This window comes from Balaenoptera borealis (assembly GCF_965194805.1).
Source record: "Balaenoptera borealis genome assembly, chromosome: 6".
Taxonomy (NCBI): domain Eukaryota; kingdom Metazoa; phylum Chordata; class Mammalia; order Artiodactyla; family Balaenopteridae; genus Balaenoptera; species Balaenoptera borealis.
The window spans coordinates 111,697,624-111,718,347 of record NC_138863.1 but is presented as its reverse complement, the minus strand read 5'-3'; the positions used below and the strand labels follow the sequence as shown (position 1 = coordinate 111,718,347).

At 36.3% G+C, this 20,724-nt stretch overlaps 1 protein-coding gene across 2 annotated transcripts in view; it reads right to left on the bottom strand.

The window, feature by feature from the left end:
• Positions 1-116: 116 nt before the first annotated feature.
• Positions 117-20,724, bottom strand: part of MCM6 (minichromosome maintenance complex component 6) — a 43,068-nt gene continuing 22,460 nt past the window's right edge. The window contains exons 10-17 of one of the 2 annotated variants that reach the window (XM_082397855.1): positions 20,069-20,176; positions 19,044-19,199; positions 16,546-16,674; positions 14,614-14,775; positions 6,788-6,923; positions 6,149-6,304; positions 3,778-3,917; positions 117-655 (exon numbers count right to left, since the gene is read on the bottom strand). In XM_082397855.1, the coding sequence (XP_082253981.1) occupies positions 539-655; positions 3,778-3,917; positions 6,149-6,304; positions 6,788-6,923; positions 14,614-14,775; positions 16,546-16,674; positions 19,044-19,199; positions 20,069-20,176 (1,104 nt within the window). In that variant the 3' untranslated portion in view covers positions 117-538. The remainder of the gene's footprint in view (positions 656-3,777; positions 3,918-6,148; positions 6,305-6,787; positions 6,924-14,613; positions 14,776-16,545; positions 16,675-19,043; positions 19,200-20,068; positions 20,177-20,724) is intronic. The other variant, XM_082397856.1, reaches the window with a different exon arrangement.

The window sequence follows — 20,724 nt, the reverse complement described above, 5'->3', positions numbered from 1 at the left end:
ACACTAACAAATTCTTATAAGGACTCTCCTCACAGGAACCTACACCTAAATGTTTACCATAATGCCGTATTTCCACCCCTTTCCCCAGGAATCAAGCAAAAAGGGAAAGACTCATATTCATGAATAAATGGAAGCAATAATTTATAATAGAAATAAATCCAATAGACAAGTGCAGAAAAAGTTATTTTGGTGAAAAAAAGTAGTTGGCAATTGAAAAAAGTTATTTCTCCAGTAAGACACCACATAACATAAAAACAACAGACCTTTTCCTACACATGAAAACAAAGGTCTTAGTTATAGAAATGACACACTATTGCAATCCAACTTTTTTTAGGCAAGAAGCACACTAAACAAAGGGATAAAACCTGTGTTGGTATAAAAGGAATGTGACATATAAGACAATCAACTTGATTCTTCTTCCTCAGAGTAAATCTTCCTGAATCATCACTCCCAGAAGCACTTCTCTGGCTAGTAGAGCTCCACCCAGACTCCACGCCAGAGGTGGAGGGCCACAGTTTCTCTGGTTACTTTCAATAGCTCAATCTTCAAGCAAGTAGTTAGGGTTAACTACTAAGTAGGGATCTTCTTCATAGCTCTCACTTCCTTCTGTGGAGCCTTTCAATCCAGCTTGGGTGAGCTCAATTAGAACATGATCCTATGAAACACAAACGTTTGTCCTCAGTTCTCCAGCAGTATTATAAGAATGCTAAGATACACAGGACTTGACCCTTCTTCTGAATGTTTGTGACTAACATTTTCTTTCATTTCCCCCCAGACACTCTCTCAGAAAAAGGACTATATCTTAAAGTCAATATCAAGTTTCTGCTAAGTCACCTTCCCATTAGGATATAGACTTTTTCATACCATAAACTTCTTTTGAAAAATTAAGAAATATATCAGTAAGATTGACATTGTGATTTTAATCAGGTTCCCTAGCATATTACATCAACTACTTATAAATATAACTTCAAAAAAGAACATAAGAATTTTACAATCATGCAATTATATAAAATCCTCTGATAAGTATGTTTATGATTCTGTTTATCACTCTGATAAAAGTGTTTAATTTTGCTTAATATTATGTTAATTTTTAATTATTGGCCACTGAACTCTTTTATATACCATCCATTCATAATTCAGTTAGAAGTAGAATCTAAAGATAATTAACATGAAAAAATTTTCACTCTGACCTATTAACTAATTGAAAAAAAGCAGAACATGCCATGTGGCTTAATAAACTTGATGACAGATTTGAAGCCATGATGTAACTATAAGTCAGTCTAACATGTCCACAAATGAGAAGGACTCCTACCGAAGGCCCATACAGAGGAACTCAGGAAACAGTGATTTGATCCTAAGAAGGTGGAAAAGTCCCACAGTATAAGCACTAATTCCACTAAGAGGGACTGGACACTTTCAAGCACTCACTCTATGTACTAACACACCTTCATAGGAAGCACATTTGATTAGTACAGTATAAGTTCCTTAGTCTTCTGTATTGAGTTGGCTCAGGCAGTGAGTCAAACTTAAAAAGGTAAGTCCAATTTAGATCAGTTAATTTCACAATGTGTCCGAATGTGGATTTCTTGTGTGGACCATTTTATCTTACACTGATCTCAGGGCCACAAGGGAGGGAAGGGCTGGCCTGATGCAAACACATTGCCCACCACTAACTAGATAGATAACTCTGAGCACAACGCCAGCCCAGTTCAGCTTTATTTTTATACATATTTTTCATTAAATTTTGAATGGAATAGTTCTTCCCACACCCCCATACCTGTAACCATAGACTCATCTAGTTCTATAGGGAAATAGTTTTTCAGATGACAAACCCTGATATGTGACAACTATAATATTTATATAGTGAGCACTGTGAAGTCAACTGCAATCTCTGCCATTTGAACAGAAAAATTCAATCATTTAACAAGTATTTGAGCCCTCTATGACTTAGGCACCACTGTAGATTCTGGGGACACAGTGGCTAAAGAAACAAAGTCCCTGTCCTCATGGTGCTTGCATGTTAATAAGAGAGACAAAATAAACACCCAAATAAAGACTATACTGCCAGGCAATGATAAGCACTATGAAGAAACAAAGCAGGGTAAGGGGGTGACAGCAAGGAGGAGGCTATTTTGACTGGCCAGGCAAGAAGAACTTCTCTGAGAAGGTAACATCTGAGCAGACATCAGAATGGAGGACGGAATATGGGCAAAGAAACAAAGGGCATGTACAAAGGCCTTCATGCTTGGTGTGTCTAAGGAACAGTGACAAGGCCAGTGTCACTGAGCAGAATGGGCAAGGGGAAGAGGCTATGAAATGAGGTGAATGAGGTGGGCAGGGGCTTGCTTGTGCAGGGTTCTGCAGGCCGTGGTATGGAGACTGGATTTTATTCTAAATGTGAGGGAAGGACTAGAAGGAAGGGCACTAAAACAATTTGATTTGTTAAAAGATCTGTCTGGCTGCTGGGCAGAGAGCCACTGCAAGGGAGGACAGTTAGGAGGCACCCATGGAGGTCCAGGCATGGTGGCTTGGGTAGATGTGACAGTGGTGAGAAGAAAACAGAGAATACTGATACTGAAGGCAGGGCACACAGGATTTGCTTATAAAAGGAGAAGTTGTGAGGGGAAAGAGAAATCAAGGAATCAAGGATAATTCTAAGGTGCCTGGCTTAAAGCAATTGAGTAAGTGAAACACTGCAAGGAAAAACTGTTTTGAACACATTAAGTGTGAGACGCCTATTAATTTGCAAGTAGGCAGCTAGCTACATACACTAGCAATTTAGAGGACAGGTGAGAGCTGGAGATATAAATATGGGAGTCATCACAAATGGTTTTCAATTCATAGAACCAAATGAGATCACTGAGGCAAGGAATATAAATAGAAAAGAGGTCTGAGGACTAAGCATAATACTTCATTTAAAAAGTGACAAGAGAAAGACTCAGGAACAGAGAATAAGAGGAAATAACCAGTGAGAAGGAGAAGACCCAGGAGAACATGGTGACCCAGAAGCCAAGTGAACAAAGTATTTCTAGAAGGAGTGATCAACTTTGACAGATGCTGCTGACAAGATGAATACTGAAAATAATCAACTGATTGGAGTAGTGAGAAGGTATGCATAATGGTCCTTTAAGAGAGTGGGAGAATGAACTGCCTAGGGAAAAGTAATAGCATCAGGCAGTGCTACTGTGAGGTCAGTGCTACTGTGACGTCGATAAGACAGAAGTAAAGAATTGTCCATTTGAGATTTGTGGTCATGAATTTAAAATAAGAGTTGGCACATGGTTGTATGCTTTTCTCCAGATACTTTTAACTGCTTAGATATAGGTACAGAAAACGAATTAGACTGAACCAAATCTGGAGTTTTGCCAAGCAAGTAATATAAAAAGAGAATGAAGTTGAAAGTATAAGAAAAAAGTGATCATGGGATAGATTTTAAGCTGGGTAATGGGGGAGATAAGAACATGAGGAAGGATAAAATGCAGAAAATAGGTGACAGTGGGCAGGACGCTCGAAGGTTTATGGTAAAGAGAGTGGAAAACAAAGGTTAAAAACACACAAATAATAAGACCCTAAATTCACTTTACCAGCTTTAAGTTCTGCTTATTTTAGCAGAAGAAATAAGTCAATTAATTGTTAATAATTCTCTCTTGTTTTATACAACTCCTAATTCTGACTAGATCCTAATGATTCAAAATAAATGAACATCTAATGAACCTACACAGATATGAGGCATGAACTCCCTCCGTAATACCTCAGCAAGCTTAATTCTATACGTACATAGTGGGTGAGTCGATAAATGACTTTCTCTATGATTCTCTTTTTATTTATCAGCTCCTCTTCAGAATCTATTTCTGATTCGATTTCCTTCAAGTACCAATTAACAAGCTCACTCCTCTTTAATGCCGACTCATCCTCTTCTGCAACAACAAAAAATATATTTAAAAAGGATTAAATTATCCTTGTAGCAAACTGTATTGCCAATTCTTGGAGTCTGCATGCACAAGATAATGTACAGAATAGATAACCTTCAATCTGTCAGAAAACATATCTGCTGAAATAAGATTTGCAATCTTCCAGCATAAGCCTGAAATAACGTGTTACATTACTTGAATTAAAGTATGCCTTACTTTATCCTGAAAAGAAAAACCTAAAAAAATAGAGATTATAAGAAACAAGTTTCTTAAAGCTATAACGATTTCAAAGTATGAAGGTGTTTCCTTCACCTTCTCATGCTTCACCACCTATGACACTCTTTCAACAGCAGTTGAAAGCATAAATTAGGAATGAAGTCACAGCAAGCAAAACTGCTTAAATACAACTATTCCTCTTTGGAAAGGGGAACACTTTAGGGAATTGAGGTCAACCAAGGAGTGAAATCCATAGACGTTCACTCAAAAATAAAAAATTACCAATTCATTCCAGCAAGGTCTATCTTTATCGACTGAACTACCTGCCCTTTAGAGCCCAGAACTCTAGATTCACAAGAAAAGTTGGAACCTGGCAATATTTTAAACTATCACAGATATAAAGCATAATAAAAGAAAACTTCATTTGTCTTGATTTTAGAAATTGCTAATAAAATACAAAATCAAAATAGGAAAATTTTAGCTTTGCTGATGATGCCTCTGAAAAGTTTTATTATGGTTGTACTCAAATTTCAGTGGTTTGTCCAAATGCTTTTGAGTAAGTAACCTCCTTGGTTTACGGTTTAAAGTTTTGCTAGGGGACTTCCCTGGTGGTCCAGTGGTTAAGACTCTGCACTCCCAATGCAGGGGGCCTGGGTTCGATCCCTGGTTGGGGAACAAAGATCCCACATACCGCAACGAACCCACGTGCCCTAGAGCCCACATGCGGCAACCAGAGAAGCCTGCGTGTGGCAACAAAGACCCAGAGCAGCCTAAATAAATAAATGAATTAAAAAAAGAAAAAAGTTTTGCTAGAAAACAGCTGTCTATCTGAAGACTGCGAATTAATAACTTACCGGGCTGGGTGAATAGTGTCTTTTTTCTTTTTTTAGGGAAAGGAGGAAGACCTAGAATTTATCTGTGGAATGCACTGTGTGGGTGCTAATCGTATCTTTGCTCCACTGATGGCTGGCCATGTTTAAAACTTAGTTGCATGAGAGAGAGAAAGAATAATGAAGTACAATGTGAACACAGGAATGTTTGCTCCCAAATCTTTTTATGTGAGAAGGGACTGGAACTAAAACCTGTCTGTCCTAGTGGCCTCTTTACTGCCTTCTTTCCTCCTTCCCACTGGTCCACAGTTCCCAGGGGAATGAGGGCAGAAACTAAAGGGCTTAAATCTTTTAGTAAGCTAAGAAAATCTCTGGTGTTCTCTTCCTCCATCGCAGTTAGGACACTGTGATGAGAATATGTCCGGAAGCCAGCATACTGACAGTCAAATAAGAATTTTCTGATGGTTAATTACCAAATTGAAGTTTAAGTTCAACCCCTTGATTTAATCACTTTTCCTCTGCCTTGTGGCTAATTATAGGTTGAGAAAACTTGGATAGCATGGTAAAGCAGTTAAGAACAGGAAGGGTACTAATGTTCAGATATCACACTTTAGCTACAGAGAAAAGAGGATTTTACTTCATTTCTAGTCTGGAATGTACTTGTGCTAATAGTCTTTTGAGTTCAATTACTTGTCTATAAAATATAAATACCCTAGGAGTCCATCCATTTTAAACAAACCCATTGTAAGGAAAAGTGACTTTGCATCTGTAAAAACATTTGTTAAGTGCATCTTTATATATTATCAGATCCCAAATTCGGCTTCACAAATATTAAAATAGGCCAAGGACATTAATAAGAATGAGTCATAAACCTTTGACAATGAACTTGTGGGGAAATGTCTAGGCTGGTATATATGCTGACATTCCATAGTAGATTTTGTTTGCCAAAGTGAGCTTGTCTAACAGTTTCTCATCTCTTCTGACAAAATAACACAATCTTTAGGAATCAGAAGTTGTTAGCTGATTCACTTTGTTATAAAGCAGAAACTAACACACCATTGTAAAGCAATTATACTCCAATAAAGATGTTAAAAAAAAAAAGATTTGTTAGACAAAAAAAAAAAAGTTGTTTATGTGAATACAGCTTATGTAAATGACTCAGCATGTGAGCAGCACTAAGTATGGCCTCACCTTCTTCCATCTTTCTGAGGTGAAGCACAATAAGGTTAGAGATTCGGCAGTATTCGGAGAAGCCCAGCCTTAAGGAGGCTTTCGGAACAGCATCTTGGTTCATGTCTTCACTGTGGCCGTTAATTCCATTCACAGGAGCAGGGCTATCAGCACGACCTAAGTGAAATATTAACTGTTTGAATCTTGTTTCTGTGCCTCCAATACTCCCCTATTAAATGTTTATAAATATACTACTTATACTTTAATACTAATTTTAAAACAACCATATAGTTATACTCAGTATTTAGTAATTGTACAAATAAATTAGAAACTTTATAAATGCTACCAGTGAAGACAAAAACCCATTTGGAAGGGATGGGAAGATTGGGAAATAAAAGGATTTCATGATCTGAAAGTGCATTTGCAATATTAAGTCCACTATCTCCATTTTGGTGTTTTTTCTCTGTCTTTCAAGCATATATATTTTATATCAACTATTTAATTATATTTTAACTTAGGAACAGTTAATAAAATTCAATATCCATTTTTTCCCCTTTTGCTACATAGACTTCACAACCATCAGTAAGTGCACTTTTACCATGACATCTCAGAGAACATTTTGGTCCCTAACTCTAGAACAGTCATGAACAGACACCTCACCATGGATGCCATCTGGGCCCTCATCTACCTCCATCTGGGCATCTTCGTCTTGATCTAGATTGACATCAGGTGTTTCTACACGGATGATTGATTTATTCAGTAACCTGAAAGCTTCCTTCACATGTTTAGGCTGGACCTAAGCCAATCAAGATTAAGTAAATCAGTAAGCCAGTCTTTTTGACATACCAAACAGACTTTCTCCATATGAAATTACAGTGGCATTTTGGTTTTCTCACACTCTCCCTCTACACAACATAAAATATGAGAGAACACCATAAATTCACCAGAATGGTTAAAAGGACCGACAATATTGAGAATGTAGACAACTTTCATTCACTGCTGTTGGGAATATAAATTGTTACAACCATTATGGAAAACTGATTTTCAGGCTTTACTAAACTGCACACACCTACAATCTATGACCCAATGATTCCACTCCTAGGTAAACACCAAACAGAAATGTACATATAAATACACCAGATGAACTAAAAGACCTGCACATCCCGTAAGAACCCAAATTGGAAACTATCCAAATGTCCATAAATAGAAGAATGAGCCAATCACTGTGATACATTCACTGATAGTTATGTGTATTTAACCACAACTGGGACGGGAAAAAAGGTTGAAAACAACCTAACTAACCATCAGGAAAAGTATGGTTAGACTACTATATAACCATAAAGAAAAAAAAAAAAGGTTATCCTCAGAGAATGGTAGCAGTGACTGTAAACAAACTGAAAGGGTAGCTCTTAGAGAGCTTCCTGATCTGGGTATAGATTACATAGATATGTTCACTGAAAGTTAACAGAACTGTACACTTGTGATTTGTGCACTCTCTGTACGTATGTTTTGCCTCAAAAAAAAGCTTACTTAGAAGAAAAATTACAAGTCTATTTGGGGGCGGGGGGAGATTGATTTAAGTCCTTGTATAAATAACCAACAGTCTCTCTAAATCTACTCCCTTCCTAACGAGCTGAGCCCCTAACAACAGATAAACCTAGCAGAGCAGCCTTTTTTTTTTTTTTCTTTAAATACATTACCACCTGCAATGAAACTTTAAGCCATTTGAGAACAGTCAATATCAAGACATATCCTAGTAAGCTTACTGGTCTATAAAAATAAGAAAGAATACTTTGGAAAGAGAAAAATATCAAACTACTTATGGAGGAAAAATTAATAATCAAGGGCTGGCCTCAGATTTTCCCAAAGAACAAGTGATGTCAGGATACAGTAGAAAAATTTATAAGAAAAGAAAATATGAGCCAGAGGTTGGATGTCATTCAGGTAAAGACTACAAATAACCCTGTTGAACATAACACTCAGGGAATATTATTCCCATGAACTCATCTTTTTCATCAAACCCTTGAAAAAAGGCCAAATTTCAATCAGCAAAGTGATAAGTTAGAAATCATAACAAATTTATCTCCAATGATCATGCCTTGCACATATTTAGCTACAAAACTAAGACTTAAACAAACGTGGGAATTAAGAGTGACAGAGCAAAATGTAAATGGTATATGTCCTGAAGATAGAGGGGTACAGGGAGACCCGAGAGATGGGAGTAAATTTGCCGATAGCCCAAAAAATGAGAGGAAGATGTAAATAAACATTTCTCCAAAGACATACAGATGGCCAAGACGCATATGAAAAGATGCTCAACATCACTAACTACTAGAGAAATGCAAATCAAAACTACAATGAGGTATCACTTCACACCAGTCAGAATGGCCATCATCAAAAAATCTACAAACAATTAATGCTGGATAGGACATGGAGAAAAGGGAACCCTCTTGCACTGTTGGTGGGAATGTAAATTGATACAGCCACTGTGGAGAAGAGTATGGAGGTTCCTTAAAAAGCTAAAAATAGAATTACCATATGACCCACTACTGGGCATATACCCAGAGAAAACCATTAATTCAAAAAGACATATGCACCCTAATATTCACTGCAGCACTATTTACAATAGCCAGGTCACAGAAGCAACCTAAATGCCTATCGACAGATGAATGGTTAAAGAAGACGCGGTACATATATACAATGGACTATTACTCAGCCATAAAAAGGACCGAAATTGGGTCATTTGTAGAGGCGTGGATGGACCTAGAGACTGTCATACAAAATGAAGTAAGTCAGAAAGAGAAAAACAAATATCATATATCAACACATATATGTGGAATCTAGAAAAATGGCACAGATCAATCTTTTTGCAAGGCAGAAAGACATAGAGAACAAATGTATGGACACCAAGGAGGGAAAGGGGGGGTGGGATGAATTGGGAGATTGGGATTGACAAATATATACACTAACTAATAGGTATAAAATAGATAACTAATGAGAACCTGCTGTATAGCACAGGGAACTCCACTTTGCTGTACAGTAGAAACTAACACAACACTGTAAAACAACTATATCCCAATTAAAAAAAAAAATTTTGCTGATTGCCTCTCATCTGTAACAGATGATAAATCAAGCCATGGATAAGCATATCTGACTGTGCAAAGGTAAACAGTAAAATATTATTTACTAAAATCAGGTGGTTGGGAGGGAAGGGAAGAAGAAAGAAGATGAAACATGCTAATTTTATCACTTCATAGTAGAGAACCAACAGAGAACTAAGGATACAATATAAAGTTATAATAATAAAAGTAACCACTAAAATAAAATAACTTTCTGAGTCTCAGAACTACACACACAAGCAAAAGCAAAGTGACCACAAAATGAAAAATCATATCAACTATAAAAAGAAACAAAAACAAAAACAAAAACCCAAATAAACCTCTCTCATACCAATAAATGTAAATGGGTTTAACTTACATACTAAAAAAAATTTTGTTTGCATCACAAAACAAAATCCGACTCTATGCTGTGTATGTATATAAGACACACTTAAACTTACTCAGAAATGCCGAAAAATAGTAAAAAGTTAGGCAAAGGGATACCAAAGAAAGAAAGCAAGGTGGAGTTCAGGCCAAAAAGCATAAATGAGACAAAGTTAGAAGGTACAAATCTCAATGAAAATATATGTATCAGTTAAGAGAACAACAATATCAGTAAAATAGAAATTACAGGAGAAAAAAGGATAAATACAAAGAGACAATAACTATGTTGGTAGAGAAATAAAAACTATTCATAGGAGACTTTTCTTTTAATTAATTAATTAATTAATTAATTAATTTTTGGCTGCATTGGGTCTTTGTTGCTGTGCGCAGGCTCTAGTTGCAGCGAGTGGGGGCTACTCTTCATTTGCGGTGCCCGGGCTTCTCCTTGTGGTGGCTTCTCTTGTTGCGGAGCACGGTCTCTAGGCACGCGGGCTTCAGTAGTTGTGGTTCACGGGCTCCAGAGCGCAGGCTCAGTAGCTGTAGCTCACGGGCTTAGTTGCTCCGCGGCATGTGGGATCTTCCCAGACCAGGGCTCGAACCCGTGTCCCCTGCGCATTGGCAGGCAGATTCTCAACCACTGCACCACCAGTGAAGTCCCCATAGGAGACTTTTAACTTTCAATCTAGAGAAGATACAGTAGACCAAAAAAACCCACAAAAAAATAGAAAACCTATGTAACATAATAAGGTAACCTCCCCCTTCACAGATATATATAAAATTATATACACTGTAAACAGAGACTAGGCCTTCCATTGAAGTACTCATGGAACACTTATGGAAATGGGCTCTGGGCTACAAAGCATCCAAAAAACCAAATTCCAAAAAAGCAAAAAACTAAATGAAAAACATAGACATCATTTTCTAATCACAATGCAGTAAAATTAAAACAAGCAACCAAAAAAACACATTCTAACTGGATATTATTAAACTCTGAAACAACTCTTGGTAGTGGATACTTTTCTAGGAAAATGTAGCTTACCAAAACTGACCCAAGAAGAGATAGAAAATCTAAACAAGACTGACTTCCATGGCAGAAATTAAGAACCATGCATCCAAATTGTATACACTAGACCCAGAGAGTTTTACTTGAGAATTCATATCAGTAAAACAGCAGATAATTTTAATGCAATAGAAAACCATTCTAGAATAGAGAAAAAAGGGGAAAACTTTCAAAAATTTAAATGAAATAACCACGATAATAAAACAGACTGCAAAAACAAACGGAAATCAATGTTTTTTATGAGTACTGCTTTAAAAATTCTAAATAACAGCAAACAGAAGCCAAATGCATTAAAAAAGTGGGATTTATTCCAGGAAGGCTTGACATTAGAAAGTCTATTAAATTATTTTTCATTTTAATAGATCCAGGAGAAAAAAAAAATCATGATTAACTCTATACACACTAAAAAGACAACTGGCCAAAAAAAAAAAAAATCTTCTTGATAAAAATATTCAAGATATAATAATAAATGTATAGTTCCTATTGATAAAAACACATTGTATCTCAGCCACAGAGCCAATTAGGAACAAGAAAAAAATGTCCAGTGTCATAATTATTAGACATTGTATTGCAACAGCAAAAGTAAATTAGTGGAGAATATGGGAAAAGATTAAGTTTACTTTTCAATAAGAATAGAAAGAAAAACATACACCATTTATCATTTGCAAATAAGAACAAAAATCTGGAAAATCAACAGACTCAACTGAAACACTACTACAAACAAAAGGTATCAGTATGGTACAAAACTAGCATACAGAAATCAATAGTTCATATATACAAGCAACAACCAGTTAAAATATAAAATGAAAAAAAGTCTACCTTCAATACCCACAAAAATAACAAAATATCAAGAAATAAATTCAACAAGAAACATGCAAAAATCATACGAACTTTAAAACCTATTGAGTGAAACAAAAGACATAAGTGGAAAGATAATGAGGTCTCTGGTACTCAGAACTGTTAACGAATGTTTGCTTTTCTCATTCTAGACACCTGAAAGGAAGGCACTGCTTTAACCTCTTGAACTTAGGTATGGCCATGTTAATTCCTCTGACCAATGAAATGTGACCAGCAGTGTCACGTCATTTCTAGACAGAAGGTTAAGAAATGGCATATGATTCACCTTGTCTTTTCTCTATCTTCTGTGATCATAGAAGTGTATGTCAAGAAAGCCTTTACATCAGCCTGAATTTCTGAGCGATGTGAAGCGGAGAGCTTCTGGCTAACATAAATGAACATGAAGCACGAGCAAAAAAATATAATTGTTTCTGTTTTAAACAGCTGAGATTTTTATAGTGGCATAATCTAGATTCTAACCACTATTATGTTTTCTTAGACAGGAAAAATCATCATAAAGAAGTCAATTCTCCATATTAACATATAAATTTAACATATTCTCAATATCAATAATTTTTTGGGGGGTGTACTATTTTTATTTTATTCATATTTAATTTCACCTCAAATACTGAGCTCAAGTATATGCTGGCTCTATGTTCAGATTTTTGAAATAAAGATAAATGGATAGATAGCTTTAAGGGTGAATGTATTTCACATTTCACAATATATTCAACAATCGGAAAATCTAGGGGGTGGTATAATTATATACCTTTATACATTTAGTAGCACAAGTATAGGGACAAGCCATGCAATTGGAGGAAAAACCCATTTCAGGGCTGAACAGAGAGGTCCTTGAATGTCAACAGAATCTGCCCTTGACTTCAGACAAACCAAGGAGTCTGTCAGTATACAAAAACCACTGAATTCAGGAGCAATAGGATAGGTATTAAGGAATTGGTTCTTGCCAATCAGGATTATGTGGGCCAGTCTGAAGTGAGCAGAGGTGGCTGGAGGCTGGAAATGTTGTAGCTCAAGTTCAGAATCTGTAGATTAGAACAGCAGTCTAGAGACAGAATGGTTAGTGCTTTGTTCAAAAATTCCTGGGTTTTCCAAACAAGTTCCTAGGATGCTTTCCTCAAACAGTGAATATCAATAATCAATAAAAACCCAAACAAAATAAAGCCAGCTGGCTATTAAGTTCACAACAGCCAAAAGAGAACAATGCAGTGGAACAAAAGAGAACATTTAAAATATTGTGGTACTAATGCAAGAGGAGGCTGAGACAGCACAGGAACAGAATTCAGAAAAAGATCCTAACAAGCACAAGAATTTAATATATAATAAAAGTGTACCAAACCAGTATGGAAAAGATGGATTGTTCAGTAAGTGGTGTTGGAACAACTAGGAAACTAGCTGAAAAAGAATCAACTGATTTACACCTCACATCTTACAGCAGGATAAATACCAAATGTTTGAATGATTTAAATACAAACAATGAAACCATCTAAATGCCCGAGGAAATCCTGAGAAAATTCTTTTATAATCTTAGAGTGGGGGAGGCCTTTCTAATAAAACAATAAGTAAAAAATGAACAAAGAATATGATCATAAAAGGAAGTAGAAATGGCTCTTAAACATATGCAAAAACACTCGATTTTATTCAGGAACTGTATCTGTGTATATATATATGCATATAGATGTATATTTATTTCATATCATGTGAATTTGCTACCTACTGAAAAACCAAAAAAAGGAAAGAAAAATCTGTTAGAAATTCTCCAAGACACGTCAGTTCTGTGAAACTCATTTTAAGAAACATTACAATGAAGAAAAAAAAAAAGGTACAAATGTTAGCATGGTTTTTAAGAATTCCCCTCCATCATGCCCTATTCTTTCTCTACAGATTCCACTACATTCCTCCCAATACCCTACACTCTTGCTAAACTTTCCACCTTCACTCTAAAAATGCCTACCAAAATTCTATACACCCTTCAGTGATTCAGTTTAAATGTTGGCATCTCCCCAAACCCTCCACCTTTGTTATGAAAGAATTCATTGATCTCTGTACTCTTTGCTGATGACACTCTATCATAATATCCTCTCTCATATTTCACATGCTTAATTAAACATATGTCTTGCTCCCACCAAACTATCAGCAATGGAAGACAGGGGCTCTTTTATTCATCTCCTAACTTACAAAGATGTCCATTAAATGTCAGGAGAATCAAAGAATAACAAGTAAGACAGTGTGAAAGTATTTTGTAAACAGTAAAGCACCACATCAGAGAATTTGAAAAATTAGACAAAAGGAAAAAAGCCAAAAAATGAAATCTATGGGATAGAAATGGTGAATGAAGTAAGAACAGTGGTTACTTCTGGGGAAGGAAGGGTGCAAGGGAACTTTCTAGGATGATGTAAACCTTCTATGTTATGAGCTGAGTGGCCACAAGGGTGTATGTAAAAAGTCAAAGCTGTACATTTTCCTCTATGTGAATTATACCTCAATCATACTATTAAGAAAAATAGCCAAACTCCTTCCTCAAACAAAATCTTACACCGTCTAAAATATAAAGCTAGATAAAAGCAGGGCTTATTTGCCTGAAGCAGAGATGAGGGCGTCCTTCCATTCTGCTCCCCATTTACTCCCTAAATACCCACTGACATGTACCTGTAGAACCCAGGGCTCAAAGAACAATTTAATATCCACATGTTATACAAAGGAGGAGAATTCCCTTCTTAGGACTGGAGGCTACATTATCATATCTGTATCCCCTGTCCACAGGCCTAGCACATTGTAGGGTTTAAACAAATTTTCCTTGAATGAATGGCATTAATCTTGAACTCACTTCTATATGTATGTACTCTATAATCTATGTCATGATTATCTCATTATCATTAATCTAACTAGTACATTCAATAAATGGTTGACAGCAACATTCTTCAAGGGAAAAACCCCAGGGTCAGGGGTCATGTATCCTATGAGCACTCAACAGTTATATAAAAATAAATCTGCAGCGAATGCTAGTATGTCCTATACCAAACATAAAAACAGCTTGTAAGCCAACAAATCAATTTCTCTTTCCCATTATGTTAGAGTGACTTTGATACCTCATCACAGCAGTGCATCCGAGCCATTGCTTCAGAGAGACGGATCATGCTCTCAAGCTGTCGCACTGTAATCCTCCATGAAGATTTGGTTACTCCAGAACCATCCCTCTGGCGGAGGCGTTTATACTGTTCCACAATGAAGTCCTCTGACTCTTTAGAAATCTGTTTCAGAATATCAGTGAAGTCAGAGCATTTCTCTACTTAATGCGAGTGGCTTTAAACATTAAGTTTAAGAGCCTCCCAGGTGAAGATACTCTGGGGGAACTGAGAAGGTCCAAACTTTGAAACCAATGACAAGAAATTAATACTGAAATGCCTTTCAAAAGAAACTAATACAAAGGAGGACTATGAATTCCATGTACTAATTTTATGAATAGGAAGACAGTAGAGTTAGTATTTAAGCAAATGACCATTTCTAAACAATGTATACTTTTATACCCAAGATGCCAAAGCTCATTAAACAAATTACTACTCAGGCTATTCTTGAGGCTCAGTTAATTAACTTATGCAGTCTTTGGGAAAAAGAGAAGTCAATATATATAATACTGCCCCCTATCAGTGGCTTCACGTTCTGTGGTTTCAGTTACCTGCGGTCACCTGAAGTCTGAAAATATTAAATAGGAAATCTCAGAGATAAACAATTTCATAAGTTTTAAATTGTGCACCATTCTGAGAAGTGTGATGAAATTTTATGCTGTCCAATGTCCCACCTGGGATGAGAATCATCCCTTTATCCAGTGTATCCACACTGTATATGTTACCTGCTTACTAGTCACTTAGTAGCCATTTTGGTTATCAGATCAATTGTTAGGGTAACATAGTGCTTGTGTTCAAGTAACCCTTATTTTACTTAATAATGGCCTCAAAGTGCAATAGTAGTAATGCTGGCAATTCAGATATTCTCTTATTGTGCCTAACTTATAAACTGAACTTTATCACAGGTATGTACGTATAGGAAAAAACATCGTACATATAGGGCTTGGTACTATCTGTGGTTTCTGGCATCCACTGGGGGTCTTGGAACATATCCCCTACTGTATATATACCTTATTATTAGTTAAATAATAACAACCTTATTATTAGTTAAATAATAACAACAAAATGAGGCATACTAAAGAATACTGTTTTTCAGAGCAAGGAACTAAGCATATTAAGCATGCCAAGGTCAAGAGGGACCAGCGCAGTCATGGAGAACAAATGCCTCTGCAAACAAAAGTGCTTTACCCTTCCCTTGGGACAGTGAGTCAATCCCAATATTATGGGTAATCAAGTGAAGGTGATAGATAATTAAAATCTAAGCATAACTCCCAAAAGTCAAGCCAGAAAGAGTGTAAAAACCTCAACCAGAATCAAACAAATTTTTTTTTTGTACTCTACTTTAGGAAAATGTCAAAAAAAATATGCATTTTGGAGGTTTATCTTAAAAATAAACGTCCAAGTGAGCACCCTGGATCTTGTACTGTTAAAGAGTTACTCATGTTCATTACAATAACCTAGAGGAATCCAAGCTTTCCTCAGAGACAGATTCGAGAGCATTCAGTAGACTACTGATTTAAGCACATGCAGTTTTAAGATTCTTTGGAATAATGGTTGAAATAAAAGGGTATCCTACTTTACTTGGTTATTCAAAACTGTTCACCCATAAAAATCTTTTTATTAGTACCTAAAAAGTAAAAGAAATGGAATTTTTCAGACTTTTAAAAAATTCCCTTTTCTCAAGTCTCTCTGAGGAAACAAACTGTTCTCAAAAAAACCAAAAAGAAACCAAAAAACCCAAACCGAAATCAAACCAACCAACCAACCAACCAACCAAACGACCTTAAAGAAACACCCAAACAAGTCAGGTTCAGTTAATTTCCATACAACGCTTTTGTTTAAATGCCACTTTCATATACTCATTATGCCCAATTACAGTACAAAAGGGCAGGTTACCTTGGGTTTAAACTGTCTTGCAAAAAGAAGATACCTCCTGATATCATCAACGGAATACACACGATCAATTGAATCTTCAATTCTTGAATGCAAGTCTACTATTCGCCTAGCAATAGCATAATCTGTAACCTAATTCAAAATAAGAAAATCATTTTAATCAGTTATAGTAATATCCACTCCAGACTATCCCAGGCATTAAGAAATTTTTTATAGCTAACAACAAGCTCTAATATGCCACTGTAAGATGTATTAATGGGTTCAAGTTTCTGACGAAAATTTAGTAACACATCCAAAATCAAAAGTTTAAATATATACCTTTGCCCTATTCTAAGACTATTCCTGAAGGAATTTACTGACTTTAATATGGCAGAAATAAGATTTCTAGGGCCCTAAGTGTGTCTAGAAGCATTAATTCATGCAACCCTCACAAAAAAATTTATTAGGTAGATAATATTACCCCCATTTTACAGATGAATAAATTGAGGCCTGGAAAGATTAAGTAACTTGTCCACACAGTTAGTAATAGAGCAAGGATTTGAAGAGTCTAGTTTCAGAGTCCATCCTCCTAGCCACTACATTACATTGCCGCTTATGAACATACGAATGATGATCATCATAGAACCATTAACATTGAAAAAAATAAAATCATACTAAAAATATGCAATTTACTCTCAAATAGTACAGAAAAATAGAGATACAGAGCAAATGGTAAAGCAAACGGGGCAAAAAGTTAATATGTGAACTGAATAAAGGGTATATGAGTATTATATGCACTATTGTGTTTCCTGCAACATTTCTGTAAGTTTGAAATTATTTCTAATTAAAAAGCTAAAAAACTAATTTAGTAAATTATGTATAGACAGAAATATATGAAAATCAGACAATGCCCAACAATGGGGGGGGAGGGGACTGGGTTAAACATTTATATAGATTTGTGAAGGAAAAGAACAAAACCCAAACATAAAAAACGAAAACCCTTTAAACATTCACATTAATGGAAGGCAAATTTTATCTAGATAAATTTAAAATTTTGCTGTAAGCAAGAGGTATGCATTGTACCTAATGTAACGTAGGACCTCCATGCTCAGCAGTTAAAAGTACAGTACAACATGACCTTCTACAGAAGGTCATTTTGTACTTCTGTGCACATCTGAGATGTGCAATGTTGTTAAATATTTAAGTCTAAGTATAAATAACTCTAATACTAACATGTTAGAATGTAAGTAAATCTGCAGTTTAAAAAAATTTTTTTCTTTTATTTACTTTTTAATTTATGGCTGCATTGGGTCTTTTTTGCTGCGCGCAGGCTTTCTCTAGTTGCAGCGAGAGGGGGCTACTCTTCATTGCGGTGCACGGGCTTCTCATTGTGGTGGCTTCTCTTGTTGTGGAGCATGGGCTCTAGGTGTGCGGGCCTCAGAAGTTGTGGCACACGGGCTCACTAGTTGTGGCTCACGGGCTCTAGAGCACAGGCTCAGTAGTTACGGCGCACGGGCTTAGTTGCTCCGCGGGATGTGGGATCTTCCCGTACCAGGGCTCGAACTTGTGTTCCCTGAGTTAGCAGGCAGATTCTTAACAACTGCGCCACCAAGGAAGTCCCTAAATCTGCAATTTTATATTCAATCTTAACACTCTTACATAATTAGGAAAAAAAAATGTGACACATGCAATAATTTGATAGGAAGACAGAGGAAGACAAATGACTCAATTTGAAAAAAAAAAAAAAAAAAAGAAATTTGTTTGGTACCCCAGTTCTTTTCAACCTTAATGAAAGAACAAAAACAAAAATCTAATAAAAATCTTAAAGAGTATGGTTGGGAATTAACTGAAATACTTTTTATTTGAGAATTAAAAAACAGTAACAAGGGGACTTCCCTGGTGGTCCAGTGGTTAAGAATCTGCCTTCCAATGCAGGAGACACAGGTTCGATCCCTGGTCAGGGAACTAAGATCCCACATGCCATGGAGCAACTAAGCCCGCGCGCCACAACTATTGAGCTCGCACGCCACAACTACTGAGCTTGTGCGCCTCAATTAGAGATCCTGAGTGCCACAAACTACAGAGCCCACGTGCCCTGGAGCCTGTGCACCAAAACTAGGGAAGAGAAAACCTGCATGCCACAACTAGAGAGAAGCCTACGCAACACAACAAAAGATCCCGCACGCTGCAACTAAGACCCAGTGCAGCCATAAATAAATAAGTAAATAAGTAAGTAATAAATCTTTAAAAAAAACACACAAAAAAACCAAAAACAAAACAAAAACAGCAACAAAACCAAAAAACTTGATATTCCTCAAAACAATTAAGCAGAACCAGCAATTCAAGTGATTTTCAGTTGCTTAATAAACCTCTGTCCAATCCTGTGCCACTCTGACAGAAATGAAAGGTCAGTGCCAACACATGCACCAGTTCTTCAGGAGTACATCCTCCAGGCTTGTCTCACTCAATTACCCAAACTGGAAATAATAAAGGAAGCTCAGAGCGATAGCTCATGTAGTTACCTCATTACATTCATCCACAAGTATAAAGAAGAGATCAAATCGGGACATGATAGGAGCTGACAAGTTTATATTCTGTTTCAATGATTTTGATCTGTCATAGTGTCCACCGATTGGGTTTGCTGCTGCCAAAATGGATGTCCTGGCGTTTAGAGTAGCCTGACCACAAAAGGAAAAATTGTGACAGGTTTAAAAAGACAACTGTAATGGCATATGACAAAATGCTCAACCTCATTCATAATTAACTAAATGCAAACCAAAAGAGTAAGATATCATCTTTCACCCAGTGAATCATCAAAATTAAAGTCTGATAATATATAGCAACAGGTACTCCCATATGATGTTGATGGTATGATGTGCACACCCTTTAAGCCAGCAATTTCTTACTAAGAATTTACCTTGCAGCTAGGTACAGGAAGATGTGTACAAGGATGTTTACAATATTGTTTTTAATACTAAAGGCTGGAAATGACCTGAATGTCACTCTTCCTTATAAGAGTCTAATGAGCCAAACGGGGGTATGTACAATTGAAAATCATGGAGTAATAAAAAGACAAGTGGATCTAATATATACTGGTATAGAAAGATTACCAAAATAAAATTATGAAGTTAAATGAACAAGGAACAAAACTGTATGTGTATTATGCTTATTTATGATAAAATATTCCTAAAAGGGACATAAACTCAGCAGATACTTCTGAGTATCTACTGGTGCTAGGAGTTGGAGGGGAAGATTTCTCTTTTTAACTTATGTTTTAATGTATTGCTTACATTTTTCTTAACTATTTGAATGTATTACTTTTATTTTTAAAGTTTGATTTCTCTCTAATGCTAGTTACAACATTGTACTTATTATTTTCATTTAAATAATCCGTCAACTTGATTAATAATCCTCAAGGCTGTGTTTTCCGTTTCAGTAAACTGCATTTCATGTTGAAGTAATGCATTTTATCCAAGTGATCATCTAGAGCTACATTAATCTACAAGGCTAAGGCATGATGCAATGGAACAGAAGTGGACACACATACCTTCACTCCTGCTTTAGTGATGGAGATGGTCTGCTGTTCCATAGCTTCGTGAATAGCAACTTGATCCCGCACCTCCATCTTATCAAATTCATCAATACAACATACACCCTGTAACCAAACAAACCTAGCATAAGAAACTGCCTTTCAGATGTCAAACGGCAAGGAAACTCAAAGTTTGCTACCACAGAGACCTTTCAGTTCTTTTAAACAACTAAGATAGGTAAGTAAGCAATCCTAACTCCCTCTACTAAAGATAGTACAATAATTCCCAGAGCTCGAGGGGACCATACTCTTTTGACTCATTTTAAACCAAGAGTGAAACTAAAAACATGCAGTTACTTACTGCACTTTTATTCAACATAAAAACCTAGTGTAAATCTCAGGGTCAAAATATTCTGGGTTACCTCAGTGTTGACTTTAGACTGGGAAAGTGAAGGATGGAGTTGGAACATAATGTTTATAAGTATATATAGCTACAATTTACACGCATTCACAGAGCTAATTGATCTGTGACAAATACATGCGAAATGCAATAGATATACTCATAGATGTGTCACAGTCTAGAAAGGAAAACTGCTCAGAAGTACTAGTCACAGCAAACACAAGCTCAGGGCACGTAATACGCTCTAGAGAAGTTCAGAAAGTGCTGATTAATG